We start from the raw sequence: 18813 nt of genomic DNA, 5'->3' as shown, positions 1-18813 counted from the left end.
TTTGTTTCATAATTCCTTTTTTAAATTGGTATTGTAATATCTCTATGCAAGGAAACTGTTCGGTGAATCGTTTTTATTTAAGAATGTAATTATGTGTAATAAATGGTAGAAGCAGTTTGGCATGGAGTATTCCTGCTTCTTCGGCTGGTCTGTTCCCCCGAGCGACAATGCCCACCTAATCACCCATCTTCACCCTGGATATTTTCCCCCGATTTCTTATCGAGTCTCAATCATGGAGCCCATTCAGCGTGCTAACAAAGACCGACCACGTTGCTTTTTCTTCTCACTGACCAACACGTTCCTTTTTTTTTTTTTTTGCATTTTTAGAGGTCTGGCCACAAGTTTGAGAGCTAAACATGAACACAGACGAGTCAAAAGGAGGATGGGGAAATTTAATTTACACCCTCCTGTTTCTGCTAAGCCCAAGAGGAATGAAAAGAACGGCTGATTTATCTCCGTTTTCGATCAAACGCAGGAAATAAGCCGGAATACCTTCGGTTTACTTCGGTGCACGCTCTCGTTGTCTCCCTCCAAGGGAGCTACAGCGTGTTAATTACATCTGTTACCAACCAAGGTGATGACTTATCCACTATTCCTGCCTTTTGACCATGACTAACTGATAAAAGGGTAATCGAATAACTAATAGCTAATTAGGGAGTAATTACTCTCTGGTAAATGGCCCTATGCAGTGTATTAATTCTCCTTGGGTCTGGCAGTGAGAAACTCCCATAAGGTTTTTTGTTTCATTTAATGCTCCCTAATTGAAATGGGCACCCTCATCAAGAAGCTTACATGTATCTGTCGAACTTAATGTACTTTTATCTGTAATTACAGACAGGCTGCATATTATCTACCTCCCTACATCGTCTGCGTGAGGCTGCAGAGGCCCCATTATGACACAAAGAGCCATGAAGCCATTTTTCAGTAAAGGCCACGTGTCGTAGGAACGCTTTTAGAGCGTCATTGTCTTCTGGTGCGATGGACGACAGCGGGAATGTGAGTTTACAGACAAGCTAACTGGTTTGGATCTGGGAACTGTTGGCAAGCTTCAACAGTCTGTAGTTTAGACAAACCGGTAATCTGTAACTGTTTTCTAATTGAAGTGGGTGGAGCGAACTGGAGAGCAATGCAACACCTAACGGAAGACAAAGTATAAGAGAATCCTACTACGGTTTCCTCTTTTGTCCCTGAGATGAAGCCCGAACCGTTTGGTAGAAAAAAAATCTACATCAGCTATTCTCTACAAGGCAGGACAAATTGGGATGCCAATGAACAAAACTTAAATACTTCTTATACACATTCAAATGATCCTAAAATATGTCTGTTCCTTTCACAGATTAATCCCACTTGCTCTGCAATCCAGTCCAGGTTTCTTCTGATTGAGTTCCTTTATCTACAGACGAAGAATTACTATTTCTTGCCAAGGAAAAATGACTTTACTTAAAGTCAAACTTAGTTTCACAGTCACATCAATTGAGTTATTCCATATTTATTGCATTACTCATGCAAAAGCAATCACTGATTTTTCCATTAGTTGTATTTAAAAACATCATAAATCCTTTCAGGAGTGAATTTACTCGCCAGACTTTATGAAAAGTAGTAATATGGCAGTTGAAAAGGTAATTAGCAGATCTGATGCTCTGATAGTTAAAACTCACAACATGATAAAGAAGCACCTACTAATATCATGCTTATGATAGCTACTGCTTTACTAAGCTGAAGGTATCCATCCATAAGTCAAGCAGGGTAATGCAGTTAAAGAATAGTGCAAATTCAGTGCACCAGCTTTGATGTTTGATCAAAATCGACACTTTTTATTTTAAACTACTAAAAATTTTTAGGTGCGATGCAAAGTACTCATGTTTTAATTACCACACTTTTTGCGTTCTCTAAAATTTCATAGGATATTTGTCCAGAAATTTACTGGAAAGCAGCTTTTGGTGCAACAAAAAAATAAAAATAAATGCTTTTTGTTTATTTATTAAACAATTTAAGTGTCTCCTCAAATCCTGTATGACTTTCTTTTAAAAAGGCAAACGTGGAAGAACAAGTTCACACTGTTTGACTCTATGACTACACAAACCCTTTTCTTCTAAAACTGACTATTGTTTTATTTAAAAATTGTACGTTTACAAACGTCTTAGTTTATTGTTAGACAAATTAAAAAAATATAAATTAGTAGTTTGGAGTGAACATTTTTTTCTATCCAAACTATAGCCTGACTTTACCTCAACACCTACAGCCATTTGACCTTTGACCTCCCATGATGAATCCACCTGGATGTTACTGCAAAGAAAAATTTGATTGCTTTCCAAAGTCCTGCAGCTTTAGCACACAGATCTGCAGTGGAAAGAGAAAAGACATGGTCATATTATGTTGCGAACAAATTAAAAGGAAATTAAACGGAATAAAATAAATATTCAAACATAGTCTGCAGTGTGCTAGCTAGCCTGACTTCTCATTGCTAGTGCTAACAGAAATACAAACAAGTTCGCATCAGTTTCAAATAGATTCTAAAAATTGGAAGTATATTAACAATCTGTGTTTGGTTCATTGTTTGATTTTGCAGCTTCAAAATAAAACGACCAGAAACAAATAATTGAGGCCTGATGATCTTTCCATCTTTTCCTGCATCGCTAGTAATAAAAAACTATGTATTCTATTTTGAACATAGATAGCTGAAATAAAGATCAAACAATGTGTATTTTTATCTAGTTCGATTTCACATGAAGGAACAACTAATTAATTTTGGCATTTTGTTTTGGAAACGGAAAAACCAAATACAGAACAAAACTCAAATTATCTATTTAGCTGTTAGCTGTTAGCAGTTAGCCGTCGTGGTCTGAACGTCTGACCGGTCCAGTTAAACATTTTATTATTCTTCAAACCTTGCCTGTGGCTGAGCATTAGGGCTTAATCTAATATAGCTGATGAAATCCATGATATTATTCCGGTCAATATATCCACGAGGGTTCACGCAGTTTAATTAAAAAACAAAATTAAACATGCCCCCACATGATCTTCCTTCCTAACAGCACTTGACAGTGAATACAACTGAATTAACGCAGACACAGTGCAGTAAGAGGTGGATTTGTTATCCGGATAATTACACCGGGGGATGCCAAGCAGAAAAACGTGAATAATAGAAAAGATAAGTCGATAAACACGTCTTTTTCAATGCTTGATTACATGTACTCTGTCACCCTGTCCCCGCTGATGTTTTCACACATCGCCATCAAATGATAACATCTTTGTAATTCTAGAAGGACAACAAGAAATTAAACATGCATGGGTAGCGTTTTAATTCTGTTGACACCATATTTCATTAATGCTTATTCGGGAGCAAGTTAGTTATTATGCTGTTGGTGTTGAATTCAGATTTGTTCACTCAGAGATCAGTATTTAGATCCAAAGATCTGAGCAATTGCTAAATGAAAAGAAAGCAACAAAATGCAGTTTTGATGATTTGAAACGAAACCCAGCGGATGCTTCATTTCTGTCTCCAGATTTTTTTTTTTTTTTTTTTTTTTTTTTGAGCAGTGATTGTTTAGCATCCTGCGGGATTATGAGCCGTGCCCTTGAATCTTCTACTTCCTCTGCAGCGCTAAACACCTGAGCACATTTTCGAAGCGGTGCCTTTTGTTTCATTTACAATGATTCGGTTACAGCTCCCATCGCTGGAGGAGAACATAAATGGTGGAAAAGTGCTGAATTGAAGCCCCTGTAATAAAAGGGAAAAAGGGGATTCTTGAGGCAAAGGGGTGATTCACCTGACGAGCTGAACATTAAGCTTTCTTTTTTTTTTTTTTTTTTTTTTATGTGGTTGTAACGGGAGATTTTACAGAGGGAGCTGCCAATGCCCGTGGGTGCTTTATAGGCGTCTGGCAGCCATATTGGGATGTTTCTGTCAAATCTGCCAATGGAGACGGAGACATACTGAGAGATCCAACAGGTTTAACATCTCCTTTACTCTCATCTTTTTTATGCTCTCTATGAAACTAGAGTGATAACTAGGATAGAATTACAAACAATTTCATATCTGATAGTGCAAACCACGAATTCTCCAGTTGCAGTCCTGCGGGGGTATCATCAGAAATCCAAACCTAGAGATGCAGACCGGAGATTCTCGAGCAGCCAACTGCTTGGGTATTCTCAATTATCGGGAATATGTCGTTGCGGCTCTCTGTAATTAAAGTCTAATCATGTCGGTGGATTCAGGGAAGCATCCTCATCAAACTTTCATTAATCTGCCTCCTTGTGATGGCTAGCACCAACCCAAATGGTCAAATGGATACATCAAGACGGGGTGTTTTAGGAAAACTTGGATGTTTAGTATAAGGCTTTTTATAAGCGTTTAAAGGAAACGAGTGAGGAAAAATAGAATAGAATTTTGAGCCCCTAAAATTCTTCACTGAGCCTTTAATAGATCAACATTCAGATTTAATCCTGGATATTAATTCATAAGAGCACACACAATTGAATATTTAAGAAATGAATCGTGTACCTTTGACAGGTTTAGCATTCTGGCTTGGCCAGTGTTTTTGAACTGGATACATTAAATCTTCCAAATGTTTTCAGGTTGATTAGAAAGTTAGCTGCTCAATAAGTTGGAATTACTTTGTACTGGTGTTTTCAACAAAACTTAAAAATTGGTTAGCAGCCTGGCCATTGCTTTCCTGAGCAATATGTTTTTAAAAAGTTCTGGCTTCCACCACCGTCTGAGTTTTCTCCATTCTCCATTCAGGTTGTTTCCAGTCCATATTCTACCAGGACCAATCAGCGAACAAAAGGAGAAATCATAGATGATTACCATGACAACCAGGTAATTACAAGTCTTATAAAAAAAAGACAACAGCATTGGACAGGGCATGCTAATGTAACATTATTCTTAGCATAAGAATAATGCTAAGAATAATCATAGCAAAGTTTTGAATATTTTACAAACACACTCACTTTATAGAAAACTTGTATTTTCCTATGAAATAACTGATTTGACTTTGTGGTTTTAAATGCAAATACATTGAACATGTGTCTAATAAAGTCAAATAATATGACCCAGACAACTTATCACTGCATTTGTGTTTTAGGCCACCAAGTTTTGGTTGAAGCAAAACTGAGAGTGCAGAAAAAAAAAAAAATCTGTGTTTTATGGACGCTATATTAAGACTAAAATACCGTATGTGGCGCTGGGTCTGTATCTGCACTTGTTCTCACTCTTTCCTCTGACTGTTCCCTCCTCTGGGATAGTTTGAAATAAAACTACAGGCGAGATGTTTGTGTTTGAAGCAGGAACAAGCAGCTGGAAAGGCTGGTGGTCCCGTGCTCGGAGTCAGATCAACCGGAGCGCCATGTGAGAGCACCTGGCTCTCTCATACACTGCCTGCTTGACAGACAGCACAGACACCTGGAGGTCCAATGAGAGAGCGCCGTGTATGAGCCACTGCTGCTCTACAGGGCCATGCATTATGCAGGAAGCTTTTTCCTCTCCTCCCTCTGTCTGTCTCCCCCTCTGCCCCCTGCTCTGCGGTAAAAATAGATCAACAGACCTTAGCGTTCAGCTCTTTTTTTTTTTTTTTATGCCTCTCACTTTCACTTGGATCCCACCAGGTGCAGCGACTGCTGGCACGCGCCCCACATTTCTTCGCCTCGTTGTTTGTGCTTCCGAGGCTTAAACGCGTAGGTGTTTACACACTCTTTTCAGCATGTGTGTGTGCATGTGTGTGTGTATACATGTCAGCCTGGGTTGTTTCATCAGTTTGCACTGCACTCAACTTGCAATAAAAGTGGGATATTAGTCTCACAGTGGTTTTTCTGGTTATTATCGAAGGAAGGATTTTGGAGGAGGTATTATTTGGCAGCGGCTGGTGGCGTGACATTTGCAGATATTGCATTATAGCTTGTACTTTGAGCCCAAAAGCATGTGAACTCTCCATTATCTTGGAACTGAGTGCTTGAATACAATTAGAAGGCACACCAATGGAGCAGAAAATCTAACAAAAACAGAAAGGGCATGTAATTTCTTTTGAATTTTCTTCAAATTTAGCTGTGGTTTCCTTTATTTCTACTTCTTGTTTTCTTCTCTCTGTATGTAAGAATGTATGTAACCTTTATTTAACCACCTTTGTCTCACTGAGGTTAAAAATCTCTGTTTCAAGAGAGGCCTGGCCAAATCAAAACTACACTCATCACAACCATTTTAATTTTAAAAAATTAAAATGCAGTTCAGATCATAAAGGGATAAAAATAAAGAGCAAAAACAGACATAAAGATAAGATGCAACTTGATATTAGTCAAAGTATTTACATAAAAATAACATATTTACAAACTGCTTAAGAGTTACTTCAAATATATTAAAAGAGAACACTATGTGCTTCATGTCTGCTGATTATTTGGGTTTTGAAATACTGATGAGAACATTTAAACATTCAAGTTATGATGTCAGAGGTAATGAGTTCATTTGGACGCATTTTGATACACAGTCTGGGAATATTTGATCTGGGAGAAAATGGATCACACTTGTTGAGCCAAGTGTGATCAGGCAGCAGCCGAATCGCTACCTGCTAGCCTGCTGTTATAAAAGCCATACCAGTCTCAGTCAGAGGGTGGCGCCAAAGACACAACAGATGAAAAGGTGAAATCAAAGAACAATGAAAACTGTGAAATACAAATTTTTCTAATGAAGAATTACTTTATTATTTCTTTTCAGGCCATTTCTTACGTTTCTTTTAATAAAGTGTTAAACCAGGACATTATCGCCGCCTAACATTGTCCTGACAACTACATATGTCTGCCTGGTTGTTCATCTGAGAAAAAAAATTGTTTGAGTAGGAAATGTGCTTGTTCACAAAGACACAGAGACGTATGTCAGCCCTTTAAAGGTCATCAGACAGTGGGGTCTCTCATAGACCCGTTCCTGCATTACTATCTACGGATGGAGGTTGATAGAGGTCACATTGTGGGTTTGCATGAAGGCGGACATTCATAATGACCAACATCTGATGGCTCCTTGATGTAACAGGTGGTTCCAAAATTGTGTCATTCAGTGTACCAGGCACCTACTAACAAACATTGGTATAATATTTAATTTACACTTCAGTTGTCTTCATGTGTGCCAAACCATGTCTAACTCTGAGGAGTTCTTCTGGATGATAGGCTGGTTTTACCGTGAAGGAAGAGCCTGTTCTGTCCTCCTGATATCGGCTGAGGATGACTGCTGGCATCCATTTTGAGGTTTTCCTGGCTTGTGTCAGTGGAAGACCCCCCAGGGAGGAACACTTTGGAATCCCTTTGGAGCTGAAGAATCCCGTAGCTAAGAATGTTGGTACCTGTCCAAGTTGATATTAGGCCACTGTACAAGAGGATCAGGGGAATATATTCCATATTATCCATCTTTATAACAGTAATTGCCCCATCTTTCAAATTATGCGTTCAATGTCCAGGCCTTGTGTCTGGACAGAAACATCCATCCTCTGGTCACTTTCTTGTTCAGACTGTCCATGTAATACTTCACCTCTCTCCATGAGTCCACTGTTGGTCCAAAGCACCAGTACTGACCGTAATTCACCTGCCTGGAGGTTTTCAGCCTATGAAGAGATGCCACAGTGGATCTGGGACTCCATGGAGAGACTAAATGTCGTTTCTGGCTTGGGAACCTCTGGGTGTCCCTTAGAATTAGTTCCTGGATCTGTTACCTCTTTAATCCAACCTCAGATGTTGAGAAGACAATAAAAAGTTGGCAGTACTTCTCCATCGACTACAATCAGGGGTCAAATGTTTATCTCAAAAGTAGGGTCAAGGGGCATTACTTTGGAAAGTTCTAAAACTAGAATCTTGTAAATGGACAGAATTCAGAGTTTCACCTATAAAAAGTTATAAAAATTCATGACAAGTATCAGAACCAAATGATATGCTGCCAACTTTGCCTTTAGGTCCAAAGTTTAAGCAAAAAAATATATTTGCACATAATTGTATGCATCAGCTCATGGCATGCTTGCACGATAAGTGTAAAGGTCTTCTGTTGCCGAGTGCCAAGTCTCCCGGAGGACCATTGATCCACGTCTATGACCAAAGAGCGTTCTGCGGCTCCTCCCTGATTGCCATTCTGCTGCTAATTAAACAGTCCGGCTTAACGAGTCCACGCTGATAACAAGGTCGGAAGAAAAGGTCACGGCACTACGCTCGCCTCAACCAGACGGTGTCAATAAGAGCGCCGTCCGAGAGGACAGGCGCTCAGAGAGAAAGGTAATCATCTGAAAGGTACGGAACAGAGAGAAAGAGGCAGATGAAGTGGAAAGAAGAAGACGCTTGTTTGAAAGAAGCGGAGCATCAATACTATTAAATCTGAGCAAATTTTAGGTTTCGTCTACCACATCAACCAATAAAGAGACCCTGAAACTCGCCGCTGACTCTGAATTTAATCAGCATCTTCGAGACATTTAAGAAGCAGACATGAAAAGAAGTGTATTGATTCGAGGAGGGCGTATAACAAGAGGGAAGTGGTCGTCTTGCTGGATTTTTTTCCAACCAGGCTGCAGAGGAGCCCTGAGCACGACACGCAAACACATGACCTATATATATATATCTCCTATCTGGCCCTCATCATTTATCTTACAGCGGCAGAATCAGGATAGATTGGTTCAATTAGACTGGCCTTTAATGTAATCTGTTTAATCCATTTCTATCATCAAAGCCAATACCTACCTCTCTCCTCGGAGAGTGGGATTAGCACCGGGAGAGCACATCCAAGCAAGAAAAAGAAGGGAAATAAATACAGCCTTCGAGTTGATCAGATCCCCTTTAATAGTCGGGATATTTGTTCTTTACAACTGGGCTGTGAGGAAAAGTAGAAAGTGTGGAGTGAAGTTTTTATGGGCGAGATTTAAGATCTTCATATCCTGCCAGAGATTGGAAACACGGTTTGTCACGATGCCCCGCGCCACCATAAAAATTAAAGACTTGGCTCTTTTTTTAGTGTCTTCACAAACCTCTAATAAGTTGATTCTATTAGGAGACAAGAAGACCGTATCTTTTTGGATGAAAGTACCTTAAACATTAATTCTGTTTCAAGTGAATAAGTTGGCAAAATACTGACATTACACAGTTCGTTTCTAGAGCTTCCGTTGCATTCTCAGGCTATTTGACTCACTTTTGCAATGATTAGACATTTTCTATTGAATGAGGAGGTGATTTTAGTACATATCTTTCCATTTTATTGTAATTTTTTTTTTAGTTCTGCCTGTTGTTAAAAGGTGATCTGTTGAATTGCAAATGAATCTCAATATTAATCATTGTTCTTTTCTGGTATAGGAGAAGTTCAAAATGTGATGCTCAGAGTCCAACAGAATTTGAGAAAATGAATTTTCTTGAAACATGCCTGAATTTAGACAACAGTTAGTTCCAGAAAAACACTTTTTAAAACCATTTTTAATAAGATGGTTCCTTACTTTGGTCCCAAATCCACCTGTGGTGCTATCTTTCTTTGGGAATTTGCACCAAAATATTTCTTAGAGCAATGCCTCTTGGGAATAATCTGTTGATTTGCTTTTAAATGGTGACAATTTTTTAGGAAAATTAATTTCAAAGTTGAATATGTCAGTCATGCCAATGAAAAACCTGCTAACTTTTAGGTTTTTCATTGGCCTGATATAACAGATATAAACGGGCTGTTTATATCTTGCCAAGCAGCCCATTCTGTTACTGGATTAGATGACTGAAGATTGATCAAACAAAACAATTGGAAGTTGAACAATTTATGTCCTGAACAAGCAGTGAGGCTTGGATAAATGTTACTCTACCATAACAGGCTGGTCATTTGGTCATACATTGCTGTGGGATGCCAAAGTGGAGGTCTGGCGTTGATGTGGTTCTGTGGTGGAATAGGCATCTTGCAATTGGAGGGTTATAGGTTTGATACCAGCTGCAAACCAAACTTGTCATTTTATCACTTTTACAAGATAAAAAGATTAATATTCATATTCTTCATAAGTAAGAACGATACGATCAAATTTTGCATTATGGCAAATGTATACACATCATTGGTAACCATGGAGAAAAAGTCACACCATCATGTAGCCTACCATATATGGAAAATACTGGTAAGAATCCAGACTTTTATACACTTTTAAGTCTCGTCCGGTGAAAGGGGAAACTCAGCTTATGACTTGGTGAAATAAATCATGTGGTGTGAATTCAGGCTGACTTGATGAAATCAACAAAAAGGAGGGAGAAGGTATGGATCAGTTTCCAACTTTTGTAAATATTGCTGTCAGAAATAACAAAAAGAGCTAAAACTGAAGGGCAATTCCATTATTTTTTCTATCTGGGTAACCTTAGGTCAGTAAAAATTCACCATATTGAATTAATTACAGACCCGTTAAATCCCAGCATATAATCCTTCACAAAATTCTAAGAAAAAACTTGAATTTTAGTGATAAACTCAACCAAATTCAGGAACTTTGAGTCAAATTTTAAATCAAAAGCAAAAGCATCTAGAGAACATAGAACAAGTAAATATTTCTGAATAACTTATACGTCCAAATTTAATACGACAGGCGAGTTGGCTGAAAACTGAAGATATAATGTCCCAAAGCAAAGATAAATGTCATCACCTGGACATAAATCTAAATAAAAAGCCCTGTAATTTTCCAAAAACACATTTTTTTTAATGTCCTTTAGACTGTATTAAGATATAAATTCTATAAACTCAACTTTTGTTCTTCACACAATTTTACTTGTAGCAGACTTTTCAAGAACTGTATGCACATTCTGCTTATTAGGTAAGAAAATTAAATAACATCTTACTGGGATGGGTGTCAGGTTCATTGATTATTTAAGAGTGTTACAACCTTCTCTTTTGGCAAACTGGCAAATCAAGCAAATTAGGTTTTTGAATAGCTTACTTTATATCTTTGAATAGCTTACTTTATATCTTACCAGTTTATGTTAATATGTGCTTATTCAGATCAATAAACTGCTGCCAGGAGCTCAAGAGCTACAACATCCTTGCTTGTCATCCGTTTTCATTTCAAGGTTTTTTTTTTTTTTTTTACGCTCCTTCACAGAACAAGATTGTGTTTGAGGACTCAGGGGTCTGCCATCCGAAAACCCGTGACATTTTTTTCCCCACCAAATTACATGGCTTTCAATGAGGCAGCAAGACTGTTTTGTAAATTCATGGATTTCATCCAACAGCTGCAATCTGCTTCTACCTGCTGAGATTTCTGCAGGGAAGTGGGATTTTTTACACTGAATACCCGTCTACCCCCACTGCCCCCTCCTCCCCCAACCCCCCAGGCCTCCATGTCTCTGTGCTGGCTCTCTCAGAGGAAGGAATGAAATCAGCGCACAGGTAGACGATGCACTCATGCATTTATTTTTGTTGGAGAATTTTTTTTCTTCTTCTTCTCATGCATAATGCTTATGCATGCAGCAGCACGCTCGTTTATCTCTTCCTCCACGATCCACAACTTTCAACTGTTTTCCCTTCCACCTGTCTTTATGAAGCCTGCTTTTTAAATCCAGTATTTGTAATAATTCTCTCTCTCATATAGTGTGGATTACCTGTGTGATTGCTTTCCAGGAGAATTCCCCCGCGGAGCGTTAGCAACACCGCTCGTCACCCTCCCTACCCCCCCTCACACCTCCACCCCATCTTGTCGTTTTTATGTGCCTGCAGATATTAAAGCTATATATGGTGCTGCTACGCTGGAGTCCATTAACTTTTGTCTTACGGCTCCCGTGTGTTTGCAGAATTGTTTTGCAGAGAGGCTGTAATGAGACTCGGCTGGTGAGGCCTCGGTGATGCATTGGTCATGTCTGCTTAAACACGTGTTGACAGGCTTGTCCTCCACAAGCAGGATTCACCTCCACCAGCACACACACACCCAGCTGTTAACGGTGACTTGACTGCAGCTGACAGGTTTGATCAAAGCTGATTGATTAGGAGACAGGAGGAGTAGGGGGGGTGAAGGGTTGTGGAGAGGACGTCCTACACCTTCCCCTCACTCCCACTTTCTCCACCTCAAATCATATTTGTCGGTTAATATTGATCAAATGGATCTGAGTGATCAATGCTTCAATTTGTTAAATGGGCAAAATTAATGATTTTAAACTAAAAAAACAGTGTAATTCAAAAATATGTTTTGCCAAATAGAACAAAAACATAAAATTTTTAACCTTTCTTAAATTCTATTTTATCTTCGAACCTATATGACAAGAATTAGACAAGTCTCTGTTCATTCAGGTTTGTGGAAATATACTGAGATGTGCATTTGCTGCCATCTGCTGAATTGTATATGCAAGTACATGCCATTGTAACTTCCGCATCAATTCCAGTATCCTTAGAAATGAAACATTGATAAACATTCTGATGTGTAATAATGCCACCAGACAAATGATGTAAAGCACTTTGAAGTGCCTTGTTGCTGATATGTGTTATACAAATAAACTTGATTGATTGATTGATTGATTGATTGATTGATTGATTGATTGATTGATTGATTGATTGATTGATTGATTGAAAAGTCTAGGAATCTAACAGCACGTGAAGCCTCACCAGGCTGGTATGTTTTTGATGAATTTCATAGCTGGACGTTGCAGGACGAATGAAGCCTGCTCAATGACTGGGAACACCTATCTCATGAACTGCCACCAGGGGGTGCTGTGAGTATAAACGGAGACTCTTTCACTTGTGACATGGTCACATTTCAGTGTGAGTTATTTAGCAGTGACCACAAATCAGCTAAGTGTTGCTTCTCCTGCATTAGATCTACATATGGCTGTTTGCTCATTTGTGATGTAGAAACAAATGAGCTGAATCTCCTGCTTTGGCTGGGCTGTGGTAGTAACTTCACCTCCCAATGTGACCATAGCAGCATAGAAAAGGTGTGTACTGTGCTCATTGCATCCAAATGGTTCAAGTACAGAAATCTTGACTATTTGTTTGCTCAGTAGAAATCACTGGTCAGCTGCTCCTCCTGTTGCTGCTGGGCCAGAAGGACGTCTCTGGTTTGGGTGGAGTACTTCAGAAGGATGATGCTGAAGTTGGTTTCAGAAGGTCTGGAAGATGAAAGCTGCTCCTTCCTCTGCACTCCACCACTTGGCTAAACCACCATATTGATTTCCATTTCTTTTCAGATAGTGAAGTTGTTGCAGCTCAATGGAGACCCTGCTGCTCTGTTTCTCTAGCTCTGTGCGATTATTTTTAGTTTTGCTCGTTCTGTTTTAGTTTCCTTTCTTTTGATTGTTTTCTTGGGTATTAGTCAGTGTGGCCTCATTTTGTCTTAAATCTCTCTTAATAATGTAAATTTTAAAATTGTGGAGCCACATCTCGTTCTCATTAGTGTACAAACCTAAGCGCCTTTAAGGGGCAGAGCACCAAATAAGTAATGCCATTCCCTTGTGTTGTGAGTACATATTATGTATAGATTGGTTTTGGATGTGAGCATGAATACAGAATAAACTAATTTAACTTTTTTTTTTGATTTACAGTAACATTTTAAGAATGCAATTTGTGATGGACAAAACAAAAACAAAGGTAGATGATGTATTTGAAGAAAGATTTAAAGATACATGATCCTCTGTGATGCACCAGAACTTTTCTGGTCCTTCATAGCCTCAACATGAGCTGGAGAGGTTTGCTTGGAAAAAGGAATTGTGGGTCCCTTCATGAACTTACCTTACGTCTGTGATGAGATCTGATAGGTGAAATTCATTTGATTGATTGATAAACTATAATGAAGGATGAAACAAGAAGAACTCTGGACATGGATTTAAGCAGCTAGGGCAGCAGTGAGACTCAAACTGTCACTTTATCCTAGTTGGTTGATTTTGATTTATTTCTCAGTCCAGAGGGATATGGGCCTCTTCATTTTGTTAGAAAACACTTTCACTTAAAGTGCTTTGACCTTTAAAGTGCTAGCGTACTGTAGGTACAACAATCAGTCTGTTAATCTGTAACTCGCTGGTTGAACAGTCACACCGCTTTTACTGCTGAGTCATTGTTCTCTGGCTGACGTTGTGGAGAGGTTCCAACTTTCTCCTGAAGCTCTGGTTTGTTTTATGATAACTCCTTTTCTCTTGAGTTCAGGAACTTGACATTCGATTTGTTCTTCTGTCTGGAGAAGCGGGTTTTCTCTTCTTTTTTTCTGTCTGCTTTGGTTTTTATTGCTCCTTTAAAAGATGGCTGTGCGGCTCTTTGAAGGGAAAGACCATGCAGCCTCTTACCTGCAGTACAGAGTGACACCCCATGAAATTATCAGCAAGATAATGAGCTACATGGAGCAGAAGGTAAGCCTATGTTACATTTCATGCCACCGCCATAGAGCGTGTAAGAATGGAACCATAAACTCTTTAGTTCACCTTCATGCTCCAATGCTTGTATTTTCTTTGAGACTATTACCCCTAAAACAGAAATAATGAATTGGTGCTTGTCTTCTGTTACTTTTGTCTGTGCCCCATTGTGCCTCATGCTGAGGAACATGAACCACTGGTGAATCATGAGCTCCCTCTAGTGGTGCATAGGAATAGTGTACTACCCAAATCACAGGGCATTCTAGGGAAAACTTTATGCTTCTTTGCAAGGTTATTGTTTTGTCAATGAAATGTTTCCAATCATCAGATACGTTTTATTATCAGTAAAAAGTAACTAGAGTAAATACAAGAAGCACTTTTTAAATGAGTTTTCTCTTAAGTTACAGTAATCGCCCACTATTCACTGCCAGTCAGTATTTTACTATAGAGGAATTTTGGCCCACTTTTCCTTGCAGAATTGTTTTAATTTTATATTGGATGGTTGTCAAGAGTGAGCGACCAGTTTTTGTAAATCCAACATCATCTCAAGTCCAGACTTTGACTAGGCCACCACAGCGTTCATATTATTAAGTGATTTCAGAGGTGAACTTATACTCGTAAGTGTTCTTTGGATCATTTTCCTCCAGTAAAACCACATACTGACTTTCCAAAGCACTTCAACTTTTGTCTCACCAATTAGAAGAATATTTTCACAAGGGATCATGACGATGTTTATTGGAGGACGGATATGTGTGTCTTTGTGATCTTGTTAAACTGCCTCATATTGTCAAACATGTTCCTTCCAGGTGTTTTCTTGAATCTTAACTGGGTGTGACCAGAAAAATACATCAGAAAATATGGATAATCATATTGTTTTTTTAATGTTGGATCTGGTTGAGTGGTATAGCTAAGATCATCACTTCAAAAATAATTAGACAGATATTTTATTTGAGGTTTTGCAGTAAAGAATGAGGATCTTTATCTTTATTCCGTTCAGACACCTCGGCAGTACAAACTGGCCGTGGATGTGGGCTGTGGTCCGGGGAAAGGGACAGTCCTTCTGGCTCCTTACTTCACCAGGGTAGTTGGAACGGACATCAGCCAGGCTATGGTAGAAAGAGCGCTGGCCAAAAACAACCCACCAAACATTTCATACAGGTGAGCAAGAAAAAACCATTCTTATTTATTTAGATGAATTCAAAACATGAACAATTTCAGAACCCAGGAGGAATCATCCAACTTTTGGAGTAGAAAAATATCCCTTTTGCTTTCTCATATGTAAACAAACAAACTTAAATGTTGGAGTATAAACAAGATAACTTGGTCATAAATAATCCTCCAAATGAATCAATGACCACTTAAATAGAGCTGTGTACTGTTAAGAACTAAAACAAGCTGGTTTTCTGTAGCTGGATGTAATATTTAGCTAAAGTTTAGCATTAGTATGGTCAACACAGATCAGTATCAATTCTGTTTTGACTGATATAAAACAGAACTCCAACATTTAACTTTATCATGTGACAAACTGAATATTCAGCTTCCTTCTGCAATGTTGGCACATAGTTTGATTCCTCAGCTTCTGCTAAATGACTAGAACAATGCTCTTTAGCGTTCTTTACAGATTTCTGGAAACTTCGTTCCTCTACTTGTATTATCTGACCACAGACATTGCCCTGCAGAGGAGACACCCTTTGCATCAGGGGAGGTGGACCTTGTGACGGCCATGACGGCGGCCCACTGGTTCGACCGGCCACGGTTCCTCCAGGAGGCTGACAGGATCCTCAGACCTGGAGGCTGCCTTGCTCTCCTGAGCTACACCATGGACATGATCCTGGAATACAGAGACATCTCAAACGTCCTGAATGACATCTGCCGAGAGGTCCAGTCCAGATCTTAGAAGTTAGCCATTGTTGCATTTATGAAAGAGGACTAAAGCCCCTTCTCCATTGTCAAGTCTCACTCTAGCCGGGTAACACCTGGTTTGATTCTTGCCAAGTTGAGAGGATCTCCTTTGGCATTGTGTCCCTCGTTATTTTGGGAATGTTGGAACAGGCCGTAACCCCACAGCAGCTGAGGTTGACACTCAGCAATGGAGAACCTCAAAGGTTGTTGTTTGGTAGACACAATTTAAACACAGGTATTTTATTTGGTCTTAAATTCAAACAGCCAAAATTGTGAAGTAGCTAAGATTAAAGTCTACAGTGATGTTACATCTCATCCTCCATCCAGACGCTGTCATGGCTGACTCAAGTAAATCTAGATACTCCATTTTGTCTGACAGAAATTAATTACTGGCCCAAATGTAGGCAAAACTTGTTAAAGACATGCCGGTGGAGAAGGGGCTTTAGTGTTCAAACATGTAGAAATTGAAAACTTCCAGCTGGTGCTAAGAGATGTGTCGACCTCTGTCACCAGTTCTACACTGCCCTGCTTCCCTACCGAAGTTCTTATTTAGGACCAAGCTCCAGGAAGGTTTACTTTGACATGTTTAACTCCTGCTCTTACCCTGACAAAGAATGGTGAGTCCTTACCGACATGCTTGTTGTTGACCTACTGTATTTATAGACTGAACACCCTGAATGTCTCTGTAGGACTGAGTGCCATCCAGTGAGAAGAGCCCTTCCAGTCAGTGGATTCATAGGCATGGTGGAGACATTCTCCAGCTACCAGCAGCTGAAACAGAAGGATCCTTCTGAAGCCGATAATCTCTCCAACAGAATCCTGACCAAGTGAGATATCACCGCTAACACCTTTCACCTCCCTTCTCATACTCTCCGCCTTGGCTTCATCCATCATTATCAAAAACTGCTGAGATGCGTCTGTGAATGCTGTCACAGTTCTGGCCTTTAATCAGAAAATCCAAGCATTGCTTGACTAAGCTCAACTGTCGAAGGTTTCCTCTGCTTCGGTAACACAACCGTCATTAATTCCCCCTGCCAGTGACGGGGAGGTTGGGGGGGGAGGGTGCGAACAGCTAAGCAAGCACAATGTATGTAGAAGTGCTGAGTCATGACTTTTACATGCATGGGGAAAGAAAAAAACTTGAGATTGTGTTTAATTACTGACAGCACATTAATATTTAAGTAAAGTTCTGGTTTCTGTCTCTGTTTTAATTCACCCATTGAGGTTGAAATTAAGATTTAAGTCTTTTTTTTTTTCTTTTTTTTTTTTTTCAGATTACTGACCGCCATGAATGTGTCCTCTCCTGACACTGAAGTGATGGTGATCGTGAACTATTTCGGCATGCTGGCGTGCAAACCTTCATCTGAATGAAACTTTGTACGCTTTGATTGAACGCCACACAGTGTGCGAACCCAATATATATATATATATATATATATATATATATATATATATATACACACACACTATGAATTCAGGAAATAAATATAATTTTCCTAAAATTTTATAGCACTACTAACAAAAATAATACTTAAGAATACTGAAACAAAAAACTATTTCTAGTTACAGAAGTAATAACCAAATTCACATTCAGACATAAAAAGCAAAAAAAGCTGCTAATCTTTAACAAGAGCAGCATACAGCAACTTAATCTCATATTTCACTGGAAGCTTTTTTTTATTATTATTATTGTGTTCCTTTTCAGTTTATTTTGTTGCACATAAACAAACTAGTTTTCATATACACATTCATGTCACATTCACTCATGGAATTTTGAGCCTTTCTGCTTGCTGTCCGTTTTCTTGTTCTTATGATTATTAAACAGTAACAGAGAAACACTTTCCTCCTGTTAATCTGCTACACACTCAGATGCTGCACCAAACACAATGTATATTTTACCATTGCCAAAGCACATCCAGTCTTAAGTTGTTTTTCTGTATATATACAAAGTTATTTCTTTGTATTTTTCTGTGTATTATACTACTTTGTGTTTTTTATTGATTTGTTGATAGATCTATGCATAAACACTAATTCAGACTTTGTTTTTAGATCAGAATTGACAGCTAATACCAGTTCACCATTGTCACTTGTGAAAGAGTGATGTTGAAGTCACTCTTACTCTCATCAGCCAACTGATGTGCCACCTTCGTGTTAACACCTTCTAAACAAGTAGCACTTATTTTCAGCTGTGAGAAGAAGACTGACTATTCTTAGATTTTTTTTTGTGGATTTTCAAGAACTTTTGGCTGCAACGAAAAGTCAAATTTGCTCGCAGATCTTCGTATAAATACTTTGGACAATTTTCAGAAATCTGCACATGGAGAATCTTTCATCACTTCCTTAAAGACAGCCGCAGATCAGAGGCTGATCCCAACATTTGCCTTGTAGCTATGACTGTAAATCGCAAAAACATTCAAAAGAACTTTGAGAATAATACAAATAAATAAAAGCCTAAACATTTTCTTCAAAGCTTAACTTGTTGTGCTTTTGCATTTCCTGCACCTCATTTCCTCTCAGTTGTTGATGCAGACGTAGTTTAAACTCAAGACTTGAATACGCTTTTGTAGAAGCGACACTATCTTGTCTTCACTACAGTTTACCGTTTCCTAAGATATCTTCTAA

At 38.9% G+C, this 18813-nt stretch overlaps 1 protein-coding gene across 1 annotated transcript; it reads left to right on the top strand.

The window, feature by feature from the left end:
- The first annotated feature begins 12564 nt into the window (after positions 1–12564).
- Positions 12565–17619, top strand: LOC106956832 (trans-aconitate 3-methyltransferase-like). Its single transcript, XM_015047896.1, has 7 exons — positions 12565–12660; positions 12765–14286; positions 15287–15447; positions 15955–16168; positions 16705–16808; positions 16881–17018; positions 17466–17619. Exons 2-7 carry the CDS (start codon positions 14179–14181, stop codon positions 17560–17562), a joined length of 822 nt encoding a protein of 273 aa, XP_014903382.1. The 5' UTR covers positions 12565–12660; positions 12765–14178; the 3' UTR covers positions 17563–17619.
- Positions 17620–18813: the final 1194 nt, after the last annotated feature.

This window comes from Poecilia latipinna, unplaced genomic scaffold, assembly GCF_001443285.1.
Source record: "Poecilia latipinna isolate Pla-1442-1.1 unplaced genomic scaffold, P_latipinna-1.0 Scaffold847, whole genome shotgun sequence".
Classification (NCBI taxonomy): domain Eukaryota; kingdom Metazoa; phylum Chordata; class Actinopteri; order Cyprinodontiformes; family Poeciliidae; genus Poecilia; species Poecilia latipinna.
The sequence above is the reverse complement of the archived record's forward strand: the minus strand, read 5'-3'. Positions and strand labels throughout refer to the sequence as shown.

Bases quoted from the DNA above. Each gene is read 5' to 3' on its own strand.
- LOC106956832 (XM_015047896.1), top strand. From the start codon at position 14,179: ATGGCTGTGCGGCTCTTTGAAGGGAAAGACCATGCAGCCTCTTACCTG. The intron at 16,169-16,704 runs GTCCAGTCCAGA...CTCTGTCACCAG, and splicing joins TGAATGACATCTGCCGAGAG to TTCTACACTGCCCTGCTTCC. The intron at 16,809-16,880 runs GTGAGTCCTTAC...ATGTCTCTGTAG, and splicing joins TCTTACCCTGACAAAGAATG to GACTGAGTGCCATCCAGTGA.